This window comes from Anopheles maculipalpis, chromosome 2RL (assembly GCF_943734695.1).
Source record: "Anopheles maculipalpis chromosome 2RL, idAnoMacuDA_375_x, whole genome shotgun sequence".
In the NCBI taxonomy this organism is placed as follows: domain Eukaryota; kingdom Metazoa; phylum Arthropoda; class Insecta; order Diptera; family Culicidae; genus Anopheles; species Anopheles maculipalpis.
Genome location: NC_064871.1, coordinates 38,116,601 through 38,137,850, shown reverse-complemented (window position 1 = coordinate 38,137,850; position 21,250 = coordinate 38,116,601). Strand labels below are relative to the sequence as shown.

At 42.3% G+C, this 21,250-nt stretch overlaps 2 protein-coding genes across 6 annotated transcripts in view; one reads left to right on the top strand and one right to left on the bottom strand.

The window, feature by feature from the left end:
• The window catches only part of LOC126559434 (cytochrome b5-like), a 95,609-nt gene extending 93,863 nt beyond the window's left edge, over nucleotides 1–1,746 (top strand). The window contains exon 5 of the mRNA XM_050215590.1: nucleotides 1,737–1,746. Coding sequence (XP_050071547.1) covers nucleotide 1,737 — 1 coding nt within the window. The 3' untranslated portion in view covers nucleotides 1,738–1,746. The remainder of the gene's footprint in view (nucleotides 1–1,736) is intronic.
• The window catches only part of LOC126556690 (uncharacterized), a 100,251-nt gene that overhangs the window by 65,073 nt on the left and 13,928 nt on the right, over nucleotides 1–21,250 (bottom strand). For 3 of the 5 annotated variants that reach the window (XM_050212122.1, XM_050212121.1, XM_050212124.1), the window contains exon 10: nucleotides 2,213–2,260. The exons of the other annotated variants lie outside the window; for them this stretch is intronic. In XM_050212122.1, the coding sequence (XP_050068079.1) occupies nucleotides 2,213–2,260 (48 nt within the window). The remainder of the gene's footprint in view (nucleotides 1–2,212; nucleotides 2,261–21,250) is intronic. 5 annotated transcript variants of the gene reach the window in all.

Here is a 21,250-nt window from a genome sequence, read left to right as displayed (position 1 = left end):
TACCAACCGACCACGTGCGGTGTCGGATCGGTAAGGATCCGGGTCACCACAGGCTGGCTATTTCCCACCGCAGCAGGGCCAATTATCGCTACCGGATTTTGAGGTTGTTGTGCGGTATGTTATGAACGTTCGTTTGCCGCCCCCTTTTTTTTCCTTTTACACTCGTATTGGTCAGCATCAGAGGATTTGCAGTAGTGCGAGAGAGTTTTGGCTCATACAGTTTTTTTTTAAACAGAGTGTTTTGAATGGGTAAAAGTAAAACAAAAACACCCAAAAGAATGGATTTTATACCCACTGGCCATCAACCATTGAGGGCAGATTTTTGGGCCATGGAAATGGGTAAAGCACACTGTACGCAAAACGTAGTGTATCGCTTTCATGCATCGCACTGTATTCTGGTGCCGGGCTGTTTTGAGATGGTACAGTTCTCGTGGGATTAAACCCAAGTTGAACGGGACAAAATGAAGGAGCAAAACTGACCGGAAGAGTTACCGGTGGAACAGGTGGATACGCAAAAGACCGCAGAGAATATTGCAACACAAGACCGGACCCTCGGACACTAAACAATTCTGTGCAAAAACTGCGTACGTTCATGACTGGTGTGTCCGTTTCCGTGCTAGGTTGATGTTGTGGGCACACTAATTCGGGCTGGACTCGGATGGACTTGTCGAATGTACAGGTAAACAAGTTCATGCTTTCGGTCGATGGTAAAGAGCAAACGAAAAAAAAACAGCACAAATCAGACCAAGAAAATTATTCCTCCAGGCACTATAGTCATCCCCGTTTGGCAAAGCTCGAATAGAAAGGGCGTATTCCGTTGCTATCAAACAAGGTTCAACGAGATACTGAGCAAGCTGTTGTTGTCTTATATGTTTATATACAAGATTTCTTGTACTTAAACTGTTTGTTTCACAAAAAAAGTTACAATACAAAACATTATTTTGCTAAAAATATTACATGTGAGGAGACTAGTTCCTAGCGTGTTCATATTTGGGATATTTTCGACCTTTGATTGTAGAAGATTTGTACAGTTCGGTGATTAAAAGTGCCTTCAAGCAGCAGTGAGCGAACGATATTTTCTCGGAAACCGATCTTCCAGTTTCATCGGCTTCGGTACGATAACTATGGAGTAGCTGGAGTTTCAACCACATATCCACATACCTATATAAGCCGGATAGGATTTCTTTCGATAATCCGGGGGGCTTTGCAGATCAGAGAATTGGAGAAGCTTTCCAAACACACATGCACAATCTGTCCTTTAAGCTAGAAGTTTCAGGATCGCTAGTTATGCTGTCCTCAAATCAAGCTTTAACCTTACGCTTCGACACTTCTTGCCCTTTACTGGTGCGCTCGTGCAAGGAGTATCGAAACGAAATGATTTATGGGACAGGATCGTCATGTATCGTCTGTAAAACTAAGCGCTGGCTAGCTATTTTTGTACGTTATTGCCAATGAAAACTAACCCACGTGAACAAAGTCCGCGTGGGATGTTTTGATATAACGATTAAGGTAACGGAAGGTTTCGAAAGCTACCATCGCATCTTACGACACTCAATTGACGCAGAAATGGTAAGACTCGTACATTCCGGATGGAACCAGAAGAACCGGTGGGATTATGACCTCTAGCGATTCATCTTGTACGCTGGTTGGTTCGGTTGGTACGGCACAACAGACAACGGCCGCTATGCCTGCACACAGATGTGACAGGGATCAAGTAAATCTTTCCCTAGAACTTCGAGCCCCGGCCACCGGAATGCCAGTGTTACAGTACACAACGAAAATAAAGGCATTGGGTTTGCTTGTTGCCTTAAAGGCACACCAGACAACGGTACACCGCTGGTTGAAAGCAGTAGCAATTGTCCGGACACGCATCGGTGGGATTTCAGATTGAAGCGCTGGATTAGTAGGGACAGAAATAACACGGGAGCACTGGTTTTAGCAATAACTGACAGGCGTCTTTGGAGGTTTTATGGTACGAAACCATGAACGCAGTGTTCTGTGTCTGTCTGCGTTTGGTTGCCGTCATTGCTACTACCATTGATTTGCAAATGAACTTTTGGCTTTCTCAATTGAAGCTCTGTAGGCTGTTGGATGGCAAAATTCAGCGTGGATTTGTACACCAAACCGTGGTACAAGATTCTTTCCAGTAAGAAAAACAAAACTATCAATTTATGGTAGTTAAAATCAATTGCACTCATTTGTACGAGTGTACCTGATTCGTGGGACTGCTGTGAGCTTCCGTGCATACGATGGAGCTTACCTGTTGAGAGATTGAAGAGGTAAAAAATAGAGAAACGAATTGTATTATAATGTCAAAACAACAGGTAACATGTAGATAAATTTGGTCATTGTCTGTAGAATTGAGTTTGAGTGCAGCTATTAACGCTAAGCTTTTTTAGGCAATCAATTCAACTAGCTTATTACAAAGTGTTTCAATTGGTTTTTACAAAAATAGTTTATGATTATTATGGTTGAAATAAACATCAGCAAACAACTGTGCTTGTGACCAAGCATGGCCAGGATAAGCCAACAATTTAGAAGTAGGAGGAGGCTTATTGATTCGATGAATAAATTCACCAATCAATACAGTACATACAACAGGTTCCGCTCGGTTGGTCATGTCATTAGAATGACGTCGGACGACGGACAGTCCGTAGAGTAATCGTAGGTCGTCCATATGGACAGAGGAGGCGTGCTAGGCCTAAATTGAGATGATGCAACGACGTTGAAGCCTCCACCAGAAAGGCCGGGATAATGGACTGACTGAGACGAAGGCGCTAGACCGCGAGCGGTTTTAGAGGACTTCTGCAGCAGGTCAAGACTGCGAGGCGGCTGTAGAGCCTGATAAGCAAGCAAGTAAGTGAGATATATTCTGGAAAAAAAGGCTTGACAAAATAAAAGCCTTTACAAATGATATTTTTGAATAAATCTCCAGACGATTCAAGGCTTAACGTTTTATTATAATGTGAATGATAAAGTTTTTCTCGATTGATTGATTATCCGGTGGTGCATGGTGAACAGTGGGACCGATTTTTACACGGCACTACCGAGTTTAATATCTCATTTGGGCTCACTTCCCCCGTAGTGTGGAAGAAGATACCAGTATACAGATATTTGAATAGTTTTTTAAATATCTTTGTTAGATTTATTACAATGCATGGTACAGTGTCCCAACACAGCTTATGTTTGCCCAAAGGGATACCAACTTATTCGATGTCGGTTACATCTACATCGTGTTCATGTAGCTGATATTTGGTTCGGTGTCAGTAGCGTGGGATTTGCCTTGTTTTGTTTCTTTTTATACCATCCATTTGACAAGGGACCACCACAATCAATACAATCGCAATCAATTGATGATGACGACACTGTTCATGATGGTGATGATGATGCAAATACACCGTATACCATTGTATCCTATGACTACTTTTCCCTGTGGACAGTCCCAATGATACGCTTCGGCCCAGCGTGTAACAGTTCCGAAATCCAAAGCAAGAGGAAGATAACACAACTGAGCACCAAAAACAAGGGAAAAAGGACCAAATAACAATGACTAGTGTTTCAAACAAAAGCAAAAACAAAACTAGCGTGACAAGTGAAGGCACCTCCAGTCACGCACAAGCATAGAAGAATTTTGACACAAGGACATCTTTCGACGAAACTTGTTCGATAGTGGCAATAGCAGGAATGAGAAAAAAGAAGCAAAAAAAAAACTGAAATAAAAAAAACATTCCATTGGCTTGTGTTTTGCTGGATGAGAACGCTAGCATCGGGCGAGGACAAAGTTTTGGAATTGAAATTCATAACCTCGTCACCGGTTTTATAGTTGATGAACTGGCTTCTGTGTGTTCTCTATCCTTGTTTCGGTTTAGCTAGTTTTCCATAGCTGTTGTTGTTCGGTTCCGCCTCCGAACCTGCTTCGAATGCCACACATCCACCTTCATCAAACTCAACCTGTGTCTGTGTGGTAGTGGATGAACTCTGAACCCAACGAAGGGTTTCCTCGAGCCCATAGAAACATATGCGACTATCGTTTTCCACCCAGCCGAGTATGATATGGTGACCAATTTCCGAATCAATATTTAATCAGGTTCCAAAGCAATATCGGCGCTACGGATTGTATGGCGTGGATCCGGTTGGTCAGCGGCAGTTTGTGGAATGTGCCAGCTGGAATTGAAAGTTGTCACTGTGGAAAACCTAAAAACCGGCACCAGTTCCAACTTTTCTACCAGTACGGGACGACGGGCTGACAACGACAGGGTGGAAGGTTTGAGGTGGAACTGTGGACTCACTCCACTCTCACTCCAATCCCACCGTCAACTGTAAACACGGCCCATTTGTCAAGGGAATTGGAAACATGACCAATTACATCAGCGCCTTGCACACGGCGGGCGAGACCAAAGGCTCCAGCAGTACAACTAGCCGGAAAGGTTCAATTCTGTGAGAGGAGCTAGCGCAGGGAGTAGGAATTTTTGATGTATGACCCAAAAGTTCAGCTTCGACCTAACCGGATGGGAAAGTAGCAAAACGGTTACCGTATGGGTAAATACGTATCATTACACCGCATTATGTACGGACGCGTGAGAGCAAACTGGGTGAGGGTGGGCCGTTCAGCGGGAACCGGTGTCTACTACTGTGCCGTCTCGTGAGTGATTCGAGCGTAACAGTAGTGATGGAAAGTATACAATAATCACATTACCTCATCAAACATGTAACCCACTCCTGACAGCTACCTACGCTGCCAACTGCCTATGAAGTTGGTCCTGCGAAAGGGCTGACGTTGGAAACACGGTTCCGGAAGAATGTGGTGTAGGTGGGCCGGTGAAACATTTATGGGATTTTAATTCCCCGAGCCTCTGGGGGGCCTCGGGTGTAAGGGTAGTAATTATTTTCACAACGGATTTGGTTTCGCTTTGGGGAGCAATGATTACAAAATCATAATTGAAATGCAGCACGGAATAGTTTTGTTTCGCTGGTCCGGGAGTCGGTTGGAAGGTTACATTTGTTTTAAGACGGATAGTTTATAAATTATGCACAGAAATACACATGCTTTTTTGAGCTTGACTTGTAGCTACAAAATCAGTCTCGTTTAATTTTATTTTTAAAGTAAAGCTTTAAATGGAAATTAAGAATGTTTAAGTATCTTTGGTTGCATTTAGTTTGCCCAATGCCAAAAGAAATTGTATCTGAAACGGCAAAGAGAAGCCGTTCGAGTCAGGATATTGCTTATTTTGTTAATAAAAAAGCAAAAAACAATTAGTTTATATCATTTACGATAAGTTTTATGGTTGTTTTTCTTATGTACAGCCGTCATTGGAGCAAGGGAAAGCAATACGATGAAGCCATTAGATAAAGCAATGCTCTTTTCCAGTCAAAATTCATCCACGTTCAGTTTATGCTTTCAAATCATTCCACACACCACTAAGCAGCATATTTACGTGGAACAGAAATTATTTGCTAAAGAACTCATTCGCTTTTGCTTCATCCTTTGTACAATAAATCAATTCGCACACCGATGACAGTGCAGAATCCAATCATGGGTACGATAATATATTTATTTCCCAACTATCACACGCAAACCTCGTCACACCAACCACAACCAACCAGAAGGATGCGTAACTCGCGTCCCAACGTATGACGGGATTGAATAAACAGTCTAGAGAAGTGTGTAGTAGAGCTTTGGAAGCTTTTCTGCTCCAGGCAAGGTCTTTTCCCCCTGGAGAAAACGGCAGACCGTTTTCGTTCGAGAACTGTAAAGTCATGCCGTCAGGGGCCGGTCAAGTTTGGCAAGGGCATGGGAAAAGTTATTAAATCACAACTCCTCATGTCTTTCCGCTTTTGTACGATGAAAGGCAGGAATCCTCAATCTCAGCCCTTTTATTGGGTCTGTTTTTTTTTGTCTGTGTTGTATTTAGTTTCCGTGAGGAGTGGTTTTTTTTCTCGCTCGTTTTGTTGTGCGTCTGTTTTATCACAAGACATGTGGCGTGACGAAGGAATACATTTATGTTTATGTGTGTTTAACAAAGAATCCACACATAAACATGTCCCGACACACACACACGCGCGTTTGCAGGCAGTGTCCCGTCAACGTATACAAGCCAATTACGATCTTGCTGGCGATGTTTTGTGAGATACACGTTTCGTGTCAGTGGCACAGCTTAGGGAAACTCGTTTACCCGCTGCGCTGTGGCGGAGGAAAGTGGACTTGTTTGTTTCGGATTTTTATTCAATTCCTTCTCCACTGACTTCCAAACGCCAGTCGGTTGACTGTTTCGCCTGTGGACAAAAAATCGCGCAAGCACGAGCAAAAATTTGATTTATGATCTCATCTTCGAGTGTGGCACCGTATGCCGACGTTTTGGAGGTTTGCACCGGTAGATAGATCACCAACTCACCGAGGGTGTATTGTTTTGACTTTATTGATTTCGAAACACGGCCAGCAAGCGAGCTGAGGATGGCGAAAAAGAAAGTTGATCCAATAGAAAATATGGCGTTTTGCACGAGCATCTAAACGTGTCCAATTTGTTGTTGGATGAGAAATCACTTCGCCGGCGCTCGGGAAACACCCACTATCGGGTATGTACGGGTTGAGATAGTTTTAACATATGGGAAAAGTAATCACTATAAGAAAACCCTGACAACCCGTATCCTTAGGGCTCTTTTGACAAGGAAACAAAGTATGACGTGCCACTATTTGTTGTGGGCCATCCTGTGCGGTTTCGGTGGCAACTCCCAAGTAATATGCACATGTCGTGTTTTTATTTATAAAGCAATATCATTGAAGCTTCCTGTCGCTTCTCCGGGGAAGAATCAGCAGAGTAAAGTGAAATGGAGCCCGATCCATTGTACGGGGTACGGAATTATTTATTGGGCACGTCGGGTCGTTTGTTGCTCGTGTCTGTGTGTGTCTGCTTGTGGTAGCGGCCGCAGCCGTAACATCGGTTACAGTCGTAAATTGTTGCTGGCAGCTTGTTGTGTCGCAAAACGAGAAACGAGATTGGAATAAAACTATCAGAAGGGCCGTCCAGAACAGTGACGGAATACTTGCACCTCGTTCTTTTTTCGACCCTCTTTTTTGTGGTTTTAGCCAACTATTTTACAAGCGTTTGGGTTGAAGCAAATGGTGGAGAAGAAAAGCGATAGCACGCGGAAAAGGCCGGAGCTGACAGAGATTGAAACAGTCATAAACAATGTGCAATCAACCGCAATAACTGTTTAGTTCAATTGACGGAAAAGCTCCAAACGTATCTGGAAAGTGCTATTTTCTCTTAACATCAAATGGCTCACATGTCATGTGACAACGGGTTTCACTTCGCTTACGCTTCCAACCTAGCTTGGTAAATCGATTTGTTTGCATAACTGTAAACATTTTCCTTTGGTCTCCTCAACCACACACACACACACACACACACTGGGCTCACAAAACTGCCCAGCCACGTGGTGGTGATCGATAAAAACTTAACCGGTGGATCGTACCGGAAACCAGAACCTACAAGGAAAGCCTCCTGCGCGATATAAACACAGTGAAAGATTCGTTCTTTTTTTTCGCACTCTTTGGCCACGGGTGATGTACGTGACACTGGCAGTAAACATATGTGTCGCTGTGATGGCGCTAGGCTGACGGCGAGGGTGATGGAAAATATCAAGCGATCGAACACATCGTCGACAACGTTCGTGGGTGGACTGCATCGAGAAACAAAATGGACGATATGCAGAAGGAACGTTAGAATCAGGATAAGAAATTGTAAACAATCACACACACACACACACACACACACACCCTCATCCACCCATACATTTTTAGACACGTTTTCAATCGCGGCTTCTTTTTATCGCTGCTCGATTGCCTTTCACTTTCAGCAGCACTCGTTCGCCCTTTTTCGGCTCACGACAATACGACAACGACTACTGCCATGCCTTCGACAGTGCTTCCGTATCGTGCTGTGACAGGAAATGGGTTCGTTTTTTTTTTCTTCTCTCTCTTCGAGTAGGGTGGCCACCCCCAGACCACTTGTGTCAGAATGTTTGCTACAGTGCTACGCTTTTCTTTGTGAAATAGGATAGGCACACACAGAGGAAGTGGTTGTTTTGGTGATGAAATTATAGTAAATCAAATATTTTTGGAAATTGTAATTTGAAATCTGTAAGTTTTAGTTGTTTTTTGTTATATTAAAGGCTATGAATCATTTTCAAAAATGGAGGTACTGTGAAAAACTAATGACCAAATGTTCTTAAAAGCTAAAAATATGTTAAACATAATTAATACTATTAATTATGTTTAAATTACAAACCCATATTTTTCCATATTTTTTTCGATGTGTTCACTGCTTTCGATTTGCTCCAAGGATGGAAAACAATCGATTCCGATTGATTTCTTTGTAAACTAGAATAATCAAACGGTACGAATAAAAAATTCCATCGCACTAAATATTGACTGGGCGTGTGTTATGAATTTTTTTGTTTGCCAATATTTACCATTTGTTTTCCATTTCCATGGAGCTCGAATGGTTTGAGCATTCAGCTTCAGCAGAACTTCCCCATCAACAACGTGGCAACAATTTGGATTTTCAAAATCGATCCTCCAAAACTACGCCTGTGGGATTGCACGATCCTGGTGGATGGAGCTCGTCCGTTGTGCTTTTTTTCCCTTCACTTTCAACGTATTTCTTCTTATCCCTGGCACGTGTGAAGCATGAACTAGAGGCGGATACTTTCGTTCAACATCCGGCGAAGAACTGCGGCCGAGCCGAGTTGGTATTAACGAAAGTAATATCCTTGATCCCTTTGGTGTTCGTTCGTTTGCCCGGCCCGTTGAAGCAAAGTACGCCTCTAGATGTACGGCTAAGCTTCAACCGTTTGGGGGCGATATGCTTCCGAGAAAGAGTGAGCAAGAAAGATAAAAATTGTTTGCTCCGCACTGGTTCTATCCGATCCCCCATATCCGTCTCGTCGTACTGCCCGCTCGTATTCGGTACTGATGGATGCCAATCAACCGTACGATAAGGGCCGCGTGAAAGTATCGGGATTCAAATTTTAATCTTTCTTCTAATTCATTGAACAATTTCCAATTTCACGGGTATTATAAAACATCCACCACTTGCACCATTGCTGCCTTTCCAGCCTTTTACAGCCTTTAAGTGAAGAAACGTGTCGGCGGGACGGTTTGTTTGTGTGTGTGTGTTTGCTTCTTCCGGCTGCGAACCAGGGAACAAACAATAACCCTTCAACCTCAGTTTCGGGTCCAAGAAAAAGGAGCAAGCAAACGAAGCAAACCGAGCCGTTAAATCTATGGCGCTTTATCGTTTTATCGTGCGAGTCGTTTCATTTTTGGATAAAAATATGATTCACCCTTACAACCAGTGAAACCGTCCGGTGGTTGTAAGTGTATTGATGAAGAGATTTAATGTGATGTGAGAGAAATGGCCACAGAAACTGTGAAACAGTGTGTTCGCGGTTTTTATTATTATTTCTCGTTTATAAAGCAATGGATAGAACAAGCCCTTTTAGTGTCATTGTACAACATCCGATTTAAAGTATCACAACGTGATGTGAAAAATCTAAATATAATATTCATGTATAGGATAATAACAAATATGTATTCTTGTTGGATCAATTTGCTTCTACTCTGCTGCTTGATGAGCCGAAGTTCATAAATGAACAGCAGTCCTTAAATGATTTTCCAAACTATTAATCGGTGTACCCTAATCCCCACGCTGCGTAGAAAGCTTCGTACGAAAAATCGCGAAATAAATCAATGCATCGAAATAAATAACTTCATGAGCTAGCGAAGAAATTGATTCTCGAACCCATTCATCCGCGAAACAGTTCTCTGAGTGAGGCGTAACTAAAGCGAAAAACAATTATAAACCCGAGAGCCATTTTCTCTATTCCATTCGATTGCATCGAATGGAATAGCCTCAATCCTCAAACGTTTTTAGAGATAGATTTATAACTATGCGATCCTTTCGCACCCATATCAACCATTAGCCTATTGACCGTTTGGTGGATGCTGGAAGCTGATACATCAAGCGAAAGATAAATGGTCAATCTAAGCGAACCATTTTGACAGTGCTGGATGTAGTGTGAGAAATTAACGATGACATGGAAAAACACTTCCATGAAGGATCCATGAACGAGCAATTCGATGGAAAGGATGGTTAAAGATATAAATATGGGTAGCTGTCCAAAGCGAATACAATTAGCGTATTGAGCGTCAATCACTTCTTTCGCTTCATTTTGTAGATTGGTTCTGCTTTATCCTTCGAAAGATTTAGAACGTTTTTGCAAAAAGCATACTAAAAAAAGGATGCTATCGATCGATCCTAATGAATGCTTTTGCCAACGAAACTATTAATGTCATCACTCTGCCCCACTCGGCAATCGCTGCCTCGGTGGATGGTGCTGACATAAATGAGAATCGTTTTTTCTCTTAGATTCATCACTACCTTTTCGGCAAATGGGGTTTGGGAGTGATTTTATTTACTAATGCAATACTGCTTGTTGCGAACCACCTATTGCGATTCGTTTGTTTTTGAGGTGCAGAAATGGGCTTAGAGCCCATTCAACTAATCTGGAAAAGGGACAACCATTCTATTCAAACCAACCGAAATCAAACGGTCAATCAACGATGGAACAGCACAAATGCGTGTACGGAAAGGATAATAAGATAAGGAAGGACGTGGAAAACATACAAACATCCACATCAGCTCCGCGGGCATTCCTGCGAACGCGAACTCTACCACCCAGTTGAGGGAAGAAGGAATTCGCCGACTAACACATCAAATTACAGCACATCATTATCAGCTTAACCATTAGCCGAATGTTTAGCGATTTCCAATGCAGCGCTCTTGGGCGGGTGTAACCGCCGGACGATCGGAAGATGAAATGTACCGCTTGGGCGAGATGCTGCTGCTCGTTATAATGCAGCCCATTATTCAAACAAGCGAATTGACAAGCCGTCGATGTCTTCAGTACGATGTTGTTGCCTTAGGCGAACATTTTCTTTCGGCCATTAGCCAGCTGGGTAGCGCAAAGTGGGTGGGTAGAGGGTGAACTCCTCCGTATCGGTCGTGTTATCTTCTGACCTCAATCGGGCCGTTCGGGGAAGTGTTGGGTTGCCTTGCGCTAGCCGTACGACTGGTCAAGCTGTATGCGAATGCGGGTGATTACGTAGAGGGTTTTGTTTGCATGTTCGCTTTTTTGTTGCTTTCAGTTAAGGATTATACTTGCTTGCTTGCCTGCGGTAGCCATTACGGTGTGTGTTTGTGTGTGTGTGTGTTGGAGGCCCGGCTGTTAGTATTTCCCACTGTGAAAATTCCCACCACGGTAAGCGGCAAACAAATTTCTATCGCACGAAATACTACATCCCCGTATGTGGGCAAAGTGACGCGTGGTGATGATGATGATGGATGAGGTTTCTAGCCCGTCGAACGCGTGTCGATATGTAGCATGACAATCCCATTCTCACATTTCCTGCTACTCACAAGATTCACAGTGAGTGACGTAAACATGCTGGCTTGCGTGACAACTTTTGGAGCGAACGCTTTTCCCCCGTGCAGCGCGCTCTGCTAATGATTGAAGACATACGCGTTCGTTGCACATTCATCTTAGGCTCCTCACGCATTGCCTTTCACCTTCATTGGCACACGTCGGCGAAGGTTCTATTATCTATGAGCTGGACGGACGTTCGTGCAGCAATAGTATCATAATGTATATTGGCATATCATGGTGCGAGATTGAGCGGAATTTTGGCATTGTACGGTGGCGACGCTATAGGACTATTATATCATATTTGAAGTAGAATATTTTTATTGAAATGCAAAACGGAATGGTTTGTTAGAAAGTTTTTGCCATTTCACGCTTATTAACTAAAAGTTTAAAGGAAATTTTCCCCACGAAATTAAAGTGTAAAAAAAAAAAACATTTTAATTTATGAAATGAGCAGTAGGAAACTTTAAGACAACGGCTAAGGGAATTGAAAATTCTTACATCAAAAAGCTTCATACGGTCCTCAATGTATTCAGTGGTGTTTGGGTTTCGTTTTCGTACATCTTTCTTCACATTTTCTACCACGTGCTTCCGAATTGTAGTTCGTTTCCAAGTGCGAGCTGCCCCTACCAGCAATACCCGTGTGCGCCATCATTATGAGCCATTTCTCTTCAATTTTCATTCAACATACCCCAACCCACTGGAAGCCAATTTCCACGCGGCATCCGGCAATTGTGTGAATCTCTTTAATTTACTTTTCTGTTCCCATCTACTTGTTTTGTTGATGTGCTTGGATGGAAGGAAAATAAACAAGCGTAAGGCAAGGTAAGGTACGCGTCCCATTTCCATTTTTCTTTTGACTCACGGCAACACTTCGATTGGCTGCTCTGATTCATCTCGGTATTACCATGGTACCCATTTTCACGCTTCGTTGGCACGTGCGTCGATGTTTTTTTTTCTCTCTCGTTTTTTTTTTATGTTCTTGCTTCCTTCGGTTTGCTTGTGCTTGTGGGGAATGTGGATGGAACACAAAATAATGCACTTACATCCACACGCAAACGCACCCGCATTCGCACCACCCGTGACGCCGTGAATATTTGTCGCACAAATGTGGCAAACTTGTTACCCACAGTAGCAGCCGCGTCGTTGTGCAAATGGGAATAACATGGAGTGAAAAAAGGAAGCAACAGAAATACTGAGAGTTGGTGATAAAATCAACCGTTTTAAAATGTAATTTTTTAACACACAAATATGAACGGTGTAAAGGTGTGGAAATCGGATTTCGTAACAAAAATTGTAATATTATTCAACGGACAATTTTTATTGCATGTCGCGATGAAAAATGTTTAACGCAAAGAATTAAAATTATTCAAACAAAGATCAGCGACGAAGGATTATTTGTTTGAATATGTGTCTTGGCAGGAAAAAATAATGCAAAAAAATATAAAATTTGCTAACCGAGTATGCCCGGATTAAGACAAAGAATAAGAAGGAAATTTCTTATTAATAATGTTCATTGTTTCAATTATCACAAGCGGTGGTGAAAATTCGTTATTATACCATAATAATTATTTTAAATAAATAAAATAAATATAAAAAATAAAATTAAACTAGGATTGAGGATTGTTAGACAAATTTACTTTACAGAATCGTCAGTTAAAATAATGATTATTTAATAGAACAGGGTTTGTTTCAAACATTTTTCTTATACAAAAATTACTCTTTTCCTTCCAATTTAAAAAAAAAAGATCCATAAACATTCAGATTAACAAGAACATTTATGTCGTTTGAGTGAAATAGTTCCCCTACAAAACCAGTCTCTCACGAAATGTTGACGATAGATGTTGGAACAAGAGTGTACGATAGAACAAAGTTTGAACTTTTTGCCCCTTTTCCACGAAAATCTTACGATGCCAATAAAGTGCAATAAGTTAGGAATTTGATTACAATATTGTTAGTAAAACGTGCAGCAGAATAATTAACATTTTAACAAACATTCCTGCCTAATGGAGCACACCACTAGCAATCACCGTACCTGTGTATCTTCCGTGCAGACGCTATACGTCCGTGGGCTTTGCATCGGTCCCGCTCGTACAAAGGCAACCGTCCAGCAATCCTTCCGGACGGGTGAGCTACACTAAGCGCAAGTGGCAACTATGTTGTTGTTCGTCAACTTTTGCCCTCCCGTGGGTGACGGTTTCTGCTCGCACGATGGTTCTGCTTGACTACCGTACCTATCACCTGACGCCTCGTTAAGTATCAATTAGCTTCGCTCACAGACGATGCTACTACGCTTTTCCTTCTTTCTGGACACAACAAAACGCAGATCCGCACTTTTTTTCCAGTGACCACACGCACTGATACGAGCACCGAAGGAAGAAACCGGACAGACTCACTGTCGAAGCGCTTACATTTGTTTGGCACCGTGGCACTATACAGTCATCGTAGATAGCGGAAGGAAAGTAAGCGCACAGCGTGCGTAGTAATGATGAAATGATTTGAATGTTAGACTAGCAACGACTAGGCACGTCAGGGTGAGAGAAATTCGAAGATGGTTAAATGAATAATTTGAAAAGAGATTAACTACAATCAAAAGCTTGTTAAAAAGTGACGGCAGCGTGAGGGGTAACAATGGAAAGTTACTTGCAAGGATTCGTTTCCTTTTTTTTTTTTGCCTAAGCCAGAGGGGCTTGCTGGCGAATGAGGAATGAACCGTTGTTTACCCAGTGTAAGCAGTGTGGAAGTTCGTATGGTATATTTGTTTTTTTTTGTGTGTATGTGTATATGTGTATGTATGCTCTTGTCCTCTTGAAAGTCTTCTATTTACTCCAGCGAAAAAGTAAGTCAATAGAGGGATTCCACTTGCAGCACCGAATGAAGCAAAAAGTTGAACCCCTCTGGCAGAACTTTAGTGTTCTTGCACAGACGGAAGATGGTCCATTTCACCAGGCATTACATTCACTTGCACAAGCTTTCCGTTTCGCTTTGCTTTACACAAGTTTCCCAAACTGGGAGGAGGCGTGCACATAGAAGACAGAAGATTTAAGAAACAAATGAGATGGTCGGGGCTGTTTACACTTACGCGTCAGTAAAAAGGGAAAGGTTTGGCGTTGGGAAATGACAATGACAGAAAGCATTCGAGCATGAAACTGCCGAGTCGGAACAAATGAGGTGCATGAAGCAACGGAACTAGCCGTGGGGTGGGCTCTAGCCAGCTGTTTTTAGCTCACTTGATACCACTTTCATCGGGAAGCATTATTCCTTTACGAGTTCAGTTTTTTTTACTTTTCGTTTTCCGATTTTTGAACGTAAAACAAACGTTAACAAAAGCTCCAGCTTGTACGCACTGTTCGTACGCTCTTATGTAAAGCGTTTCCCACTGATTGTTGCCTAATTTTCCTCCAAATCGTTTGCTTCCAATCGTATTTGCACACACACAAACACATACACAAGCGCATACCACACACACACACACAAACCTTCCCGCACACTTATGCAAAATCTATTGATCTCTCTTTCACTCTTTTTAGCACACCAGGGCACATCGTTCCCGAAAACCCCCAAAATGGAAGCATCCCACGCACCGAGCCTCGCAAGAAATTGGGAAACTTTTTCCACCGTAAAGCAGGACACAGCACAGCTTTCAGATCGTTCGCAGACAGGCAGACCGCTCAGCACTGCGTATCGGCGGACGTCTCAGAGATAACTGACCCGATCGTGTTTTGCTCGGGTACTAAAGAAGCGACCGCGACCATCCGACAAAGGCTCAGCTCCCTATGTATTAGTGTGTGTGTGTGGTAGTGTTTTGCCCTACTCTGGTTTTTTGGGGTGTGCTTCTTCCTGCGCGTGAGGCTCCATCCCTCAATGTGTCCTTTTCCTCTCAGGTCCGATACTTTTTGGTATCAAAACGAAAAAAAAAAAAATCTCACCATGTTGAGAATGAGTGTGTGTGTGTGTGCGGGTGAGTTAGATTGCGTGAGCGTTGTTGATTCGGTTACCGAAATACTCCGAACATCCCGAACCCTTCATCTCTTCCGCAGGTTAGATGTTGGTTCGTGCTTTCGAAAACCAGCAGCGTCTTGCCCGTGCCAGAGTCCAACAAGTTAAAATCGCGAACGTACGTGCGGTGAGCAATGGTTGTGTGTGCAAGTTTCCCTCGCAGGGAGAGGAACACTGAGAGAAATTTTTGACAACACGCTCACTCATATTACTGGCAACAAAGTGCGTGAGAGCTGAGTGTACAGTAAACATGGCGAGGGCACGACTGGAAGTCTGGAGAGGACAGATGTTTTTGTCTGTGTGTGTTTGCGTGAGAGAAATAGAGAAAGAGGACGAGAGTGCTAGAAGGATATGAATTGGAAATTATTTCTACTGGTGAGTGCACTGGAAGCACATCAAACTCATCTCATCTCATTTACTCACTGGATGTGAACGTGAGGGTGTTCACAGGTGGTAGATTTCGACTAGCTGTTGCTGGAAAGATGTTTGTTTTTGTTCTTTTTTCAGCTGGTTCCGTTTTTAATTTGTTTCTTTTTAGTGTGTTCTCAATTTCAAGCTAGGTGTACTTCCTTCTGTGCGCGGATACTCGTCCGTTTTGTTGTGTAAAGTTTGTGGAAGGGAAAATCCTCTTCTAGTGAGCACGCTAGCAACTCAAAGTTGTTGCACACACAAGGAATGTTTTGGATTGATACATATTTAACGCCAAAGAGAAGACCTTGATAAATTTTTAGATCTGATTTGATAGTACACTGGAATTTTGAAGTCCGTTTGAAAGCGATAATCAATAAATCCTTTCTGCGTTTAAGTGTCATAAGCGACAGGGAGCCAAGCCACAACAAGATGATAGCTCATTTGCGCTGCCTGAAGTCTTACTCACTCCATACTTTCCCTTTTCTCCGCTCAGTGTGCATCCCTTTCGGAATCCTTCCCACTGCTCCGCACATCAATAGTGCCATCGACTTCTCGTTTCTCATTCATGACCAACTGATGATTCCGTTTTAGCACTGCTGGCGCCTGCAAATGGCAGTGGCATTAATTTTCGGAACGCAATCGGCCGCTCCCTCACGGAGAAGACGCTTCCCGACGGGCTATAAAAATCCACCCATCGAGCATATTTCTTCGCCCGACAGTTCGCCATCCACCATTTGAGGCAAATGCCACCACATCGCCAAAGGAAGACGGAGTGACGGAAAATTGATGAGGACAGAGCGTAAAGTGGCCGAAGCTGCGACCTACGATTTACGATGTTTTTCGTTAGATCGACCAAAACACAAGAGTGCGCAACCCGCCGCTGGGCGGCACTGCGAGTGTCACTGCACAAACACAAAACGGGGATGGGGGGGGGGGAAAAATGATTTTCGTAAAGTGAATGAACGGAAGAGCTGTATGAGTGTGTGTATGTGTGTCTGTGAGGATGAGATGGACAGCAGGCAGCGCGATTGTTGTTGGCCATGCCATTTGAATGAAATTGGAAACTAAATACGATCGATTACTCAAACGAAAGAGGCTATCGAGGCGATGGATACGAAGGGTATTAACGCCAGCGGTCGGTTGCTTTTCAAAATGATGGAAGAGCAGTATTAAAAGAGCTTCACGCGTTTGATTTGTGTGTTCGGGCTGTATTGAGCCTCATTTTGATGGTCGACCGAATGGAGGGCACGGACGGATAAAGTGAAGCGGCGATCGAACGCAGCATTCCTTCCAAATCATGCACCATTAAGTGGTGGAAAGTGGGAGAATGGTAATGATTTTTATGTTTACGGATCCTCCACTCTCTGCAGCTGCTCTATGCGGCCAACGTTCGGGGCGCCAATGCAAGCCCGGGCCCTGGGTTTGCTCGCGAGCTGCAAGTTCATTGCTTTGCGTTGATTTCAATAAATTGAATTCGTAACGATTGGTTTCGGAGAGCATGCATGAACTGTGCTCGTTTTGTTGCGAAAAGGTTCATCGATTGAACGATTGGCTGTGCACATTGCTTTCGAGTGCTTTCACAAGGGCTTCTTGCTGTGAGTGTAATGTATCATTCTTGGAAAACCGTCAGCAGTACGATAAAAGATCATCTTTCGCTTGGCTAGCGCACCGACACGGTGGCATGCGTCGTATCATGGCAATAATACAACCCTACATAAATGAGTGATGTTCAATTAGGTACAACCACTCCTGGTCCCATTGCAAAATGCGGCTCATCGGGTGGGTAGCGATGGTAGGGTGAAATGGTAAGTGATCCACGGTATGGTGCCATTTGTCTTCATCAATGCGTAATATGAACCCTATTGTGTGTGAGCGCACCGTAAAGTGTAGCGTACACCGTGTACCACCAGGCGTCTCCATTTGGGATGTCTGTCTGCCTGTTGCCGCACGGATGTGTTGTAGGTTCTCGCTCAATTGGATGTAACTTTTCCTCTGGTATCTGCGCCATTTCTTTGCTTCATTGTGTGAGCGTGAAGTGGAGGAAAAAATGCTACCTCCACCACCACTACGCCTCGGTTGCAGTAAGGTGAACCTAGAACGTTTGAATTTGGCATGATATCACGTACGAGAAAGTCAACGTCCTATCTAGACGAAACATTGTCGTTCACTAGTAATATGCGAGTTTGCAACATAACGTTATGATTTTATCTTTCAAGTATGCCATCGATCGTTTCGATTGCGTGCGTTACAATTGAGAAACGTGTTCATAAACGTAAAGTTTTACTTTGATTTAGTCAGCATTGTACCACCTGGTGAAAAGCTAGGAGGCGTCTCTCTTTGGTTTGTTATTATGATATGTTAATATTGTTATCAAATGAGATACCTTTCTTTGCCTTTGAAAATTTGTCAGTTTTTATGTTTTTTTAAATTTATTGATTGATGTAGTTTTTATGTATTTTAGTTTTTATGTTTTATTATCAGATTTATTTTACCCTAGAAAATGTTAAAATTAACCCGGTTAATGGAATTTTATGTTTCATGATAAAATGTTTTGTCAATGAAGTATGAAATAATTGCTATCAGATTTCATATAAATCCGCCATACATATTTTTATCGCACGAGTACAACAAATACTTCAAAACACAACACGAGTCAAGTTTCACTTGTCATACAGTAGCTTCCGGCTACCAACTTGAGTAATTTACATGAAGCACCCAATTCGAATGTCGGCTTCTGGAAGGCGCAACAAACTTTCCACCCGGGAAAAATAAGCAACTCCTCGACAGTAGAAGTAAATTTTTCACAAGCACCACGCCAGCGTTGGATAATTTTCCATAATATCACAAAGTTTAAATTGTACATTGCTTTGCGCCACTCATTAAAATCCACGGTATTATGAAGTTATCCATAATTTAAGAGCTACAAGTTAGCGATTAATGAATAGATTACATGTCTTGTATAAAAAAAGTACTGTGAATTTAGCATTTGGTCACTCTAGGTTATGTATAGTAGGGTCTTTACGGGCCTCCAGTGGTGCTATATGAAGTTTCTTGACACCTATGAGTATGTATTGAAGCACTCTTCCCTTTTATGGAGTTGTTTTGGCATGATCGTGCTTGTTTCTGTTATAATTAACGATGGAGCTTCAACGTAGACAATTAATAGTGTACACCCGCCTAGAAAATTCAACTTGGTTCGGGCGAAAAATAGGAAAATTCCATAAAAACACGTCTTCTACTTTTGAATATGTTTTGAAACGGTTTCAAAAACGTCAAACCGAGGCTAGAATGGTTGAACAAAATCGTTGTACAGGAATTATGTCAGCTGAACTAGAAAGGTATATAAAAATCGTCTTTCAGGAAAAATGGGTCATCAGCTGAGCTGGTAGGTGTTGAGAGCGTTGCAGGCTTACATTGAACTTTAGGATGGGGATATTACAAAAAAATACGGTGCGGCATAAGTACCGTCAGAAGAATCGGTTTGAGTGCATTTGGTTGCTCAAAGCAACCAAAGAGAACTCTGTAGCATAATTACATCGCCAAACCAAGTGCTCCAAAAATTGTATGACCAGGTTCCAACGAAGCACGCGGGTTGAGGCAGGATTCTGGTCAAAAATGTTGCTACAAAAAGGGGCGATGTTTCCAACAAATATAATACCATTTTTGCTGACAATATTGCCCGCAAACTCATGTTATTGCAAGCCATCTGCAGCAGTAGGGGCACAAAACACGGGTTTTTTTTATAACAAATAAATCTATGAACTCAACAGTTTATGAAGATCAATGTCTGGAAAAGTGTGTTTTGCTTTTTAATAAAACTCATAAAGACTCAATTAAACTGTTTCCAGATTTGTCAACAGCTCAACACGCATATTAATGAAAAAAAAGCTAATGAAAAGGATAGACCAGTTGTGCGGCAGCTTATGAGAGGTATCGAAAGGAAGTTGCTAAAATTGGAAATTCATCCGTACATAAAAAAATATATTTTTCTTGAATTTTGTGATAATAGAGCAATAAAAAATCATTCGATTGATGAAGAAATTTCTACATTAAATTTTTTTGCGCTTTACAGCCTGTGATGACTGAACTTATTATAAATGAAAGATACTTCATGCGAACGTACAAAATTGGAGCTAGCTATTTTGTTCTTGTTTCTTTTATGTGAATTTGCTGAAAATATCACTGATAAGCCTTCACAGGGCAGCACGAGGAAAAATATTTTAGCCCAGATTTACCGGAAACACTGTTTGCAAAACTTTCGCCAATCCACGGTGCTTCAGATGGTTCAGTGTAAGATTCCGGATGCCAAGCTAGTTCTCCAATTAATCCAGGTATAGTGTTAAAACGGTAGGATAAATTGGAAAATCATTCAAAACCATAAAAAACTAAAAACAAAAAGTATCTAAAGCTCCCTTTTCTTCGCGTTTGCTTGCACTTCCCATCGATCGTGTAAAAATAGCTCACATTTTTGAAAGAGACCAAAAATATCACCAACCAAACACCCAATCTACACCGAAAATACCAAAACAGGCCGGAAGTGAAAGTTTTTAACCAACCGGAAAACACCGTCCTGTCTTGCTTTGCACAGCAACGTTTCGCAAAAGGGCCTGCTACGCAGAAGGGTCAAACCGATAAGTGTGTCCTTGTCGTTTTGTGCTCACTGGAGTAAGGGGACAGTTTGATCTAATTACGGACGAATGCTATAAACTTGCCGTTGCGTAGTATTATGGCGACCTGCGCTGAGTTTGGCTGAAAGCTTGCTGTTTTCTCGTTCCTCGCTGTTGTTTTTTTTGTCCAAGCACATTGCTCATTACATTGTGTAGGGAGTGAGTTGAGTTTTTCTTATAAATCTCATTGTTTCAAGAAAAAAAAAACCGAGCAAAGCGGGAAATGAAACCATTCAAGCTGTATATTTGGCTTTGGGGCTATAGATAGGCTTTGTGTACATAAAGTGCAAAGCAAAGATGACTATGGCATAAAGCTGTTCACGTTTCACGGCATAAACGTCCCTTCCGGTCGATGTCCGGTTTTGCAATCTTTTCAACATCATTAAACATCGTTTATGGGGGTTTTTTGTTGGCACTCGGGAATTCGGGGCCCAGTTGACGCTCGTCAACCCTCGTGCTTGCGCAAGTGTCACAAACAATGGCACAACGATGCAATGAAGTTCCGGGTGAATGAGAAAGTATTGAGGATCGACACAGCAGCAGCAACACACCACAAAAAAAAGACGCTTTGAATAATGACAACACTTTCTCTGAAGCGCTGGAAACGCATTAAAACGTTAAGCCAAACCCTTCGAGCTGAGAATGATGAGAAAGAAATATCAAATCACTCAAAGCAGCGCTTCTTATAC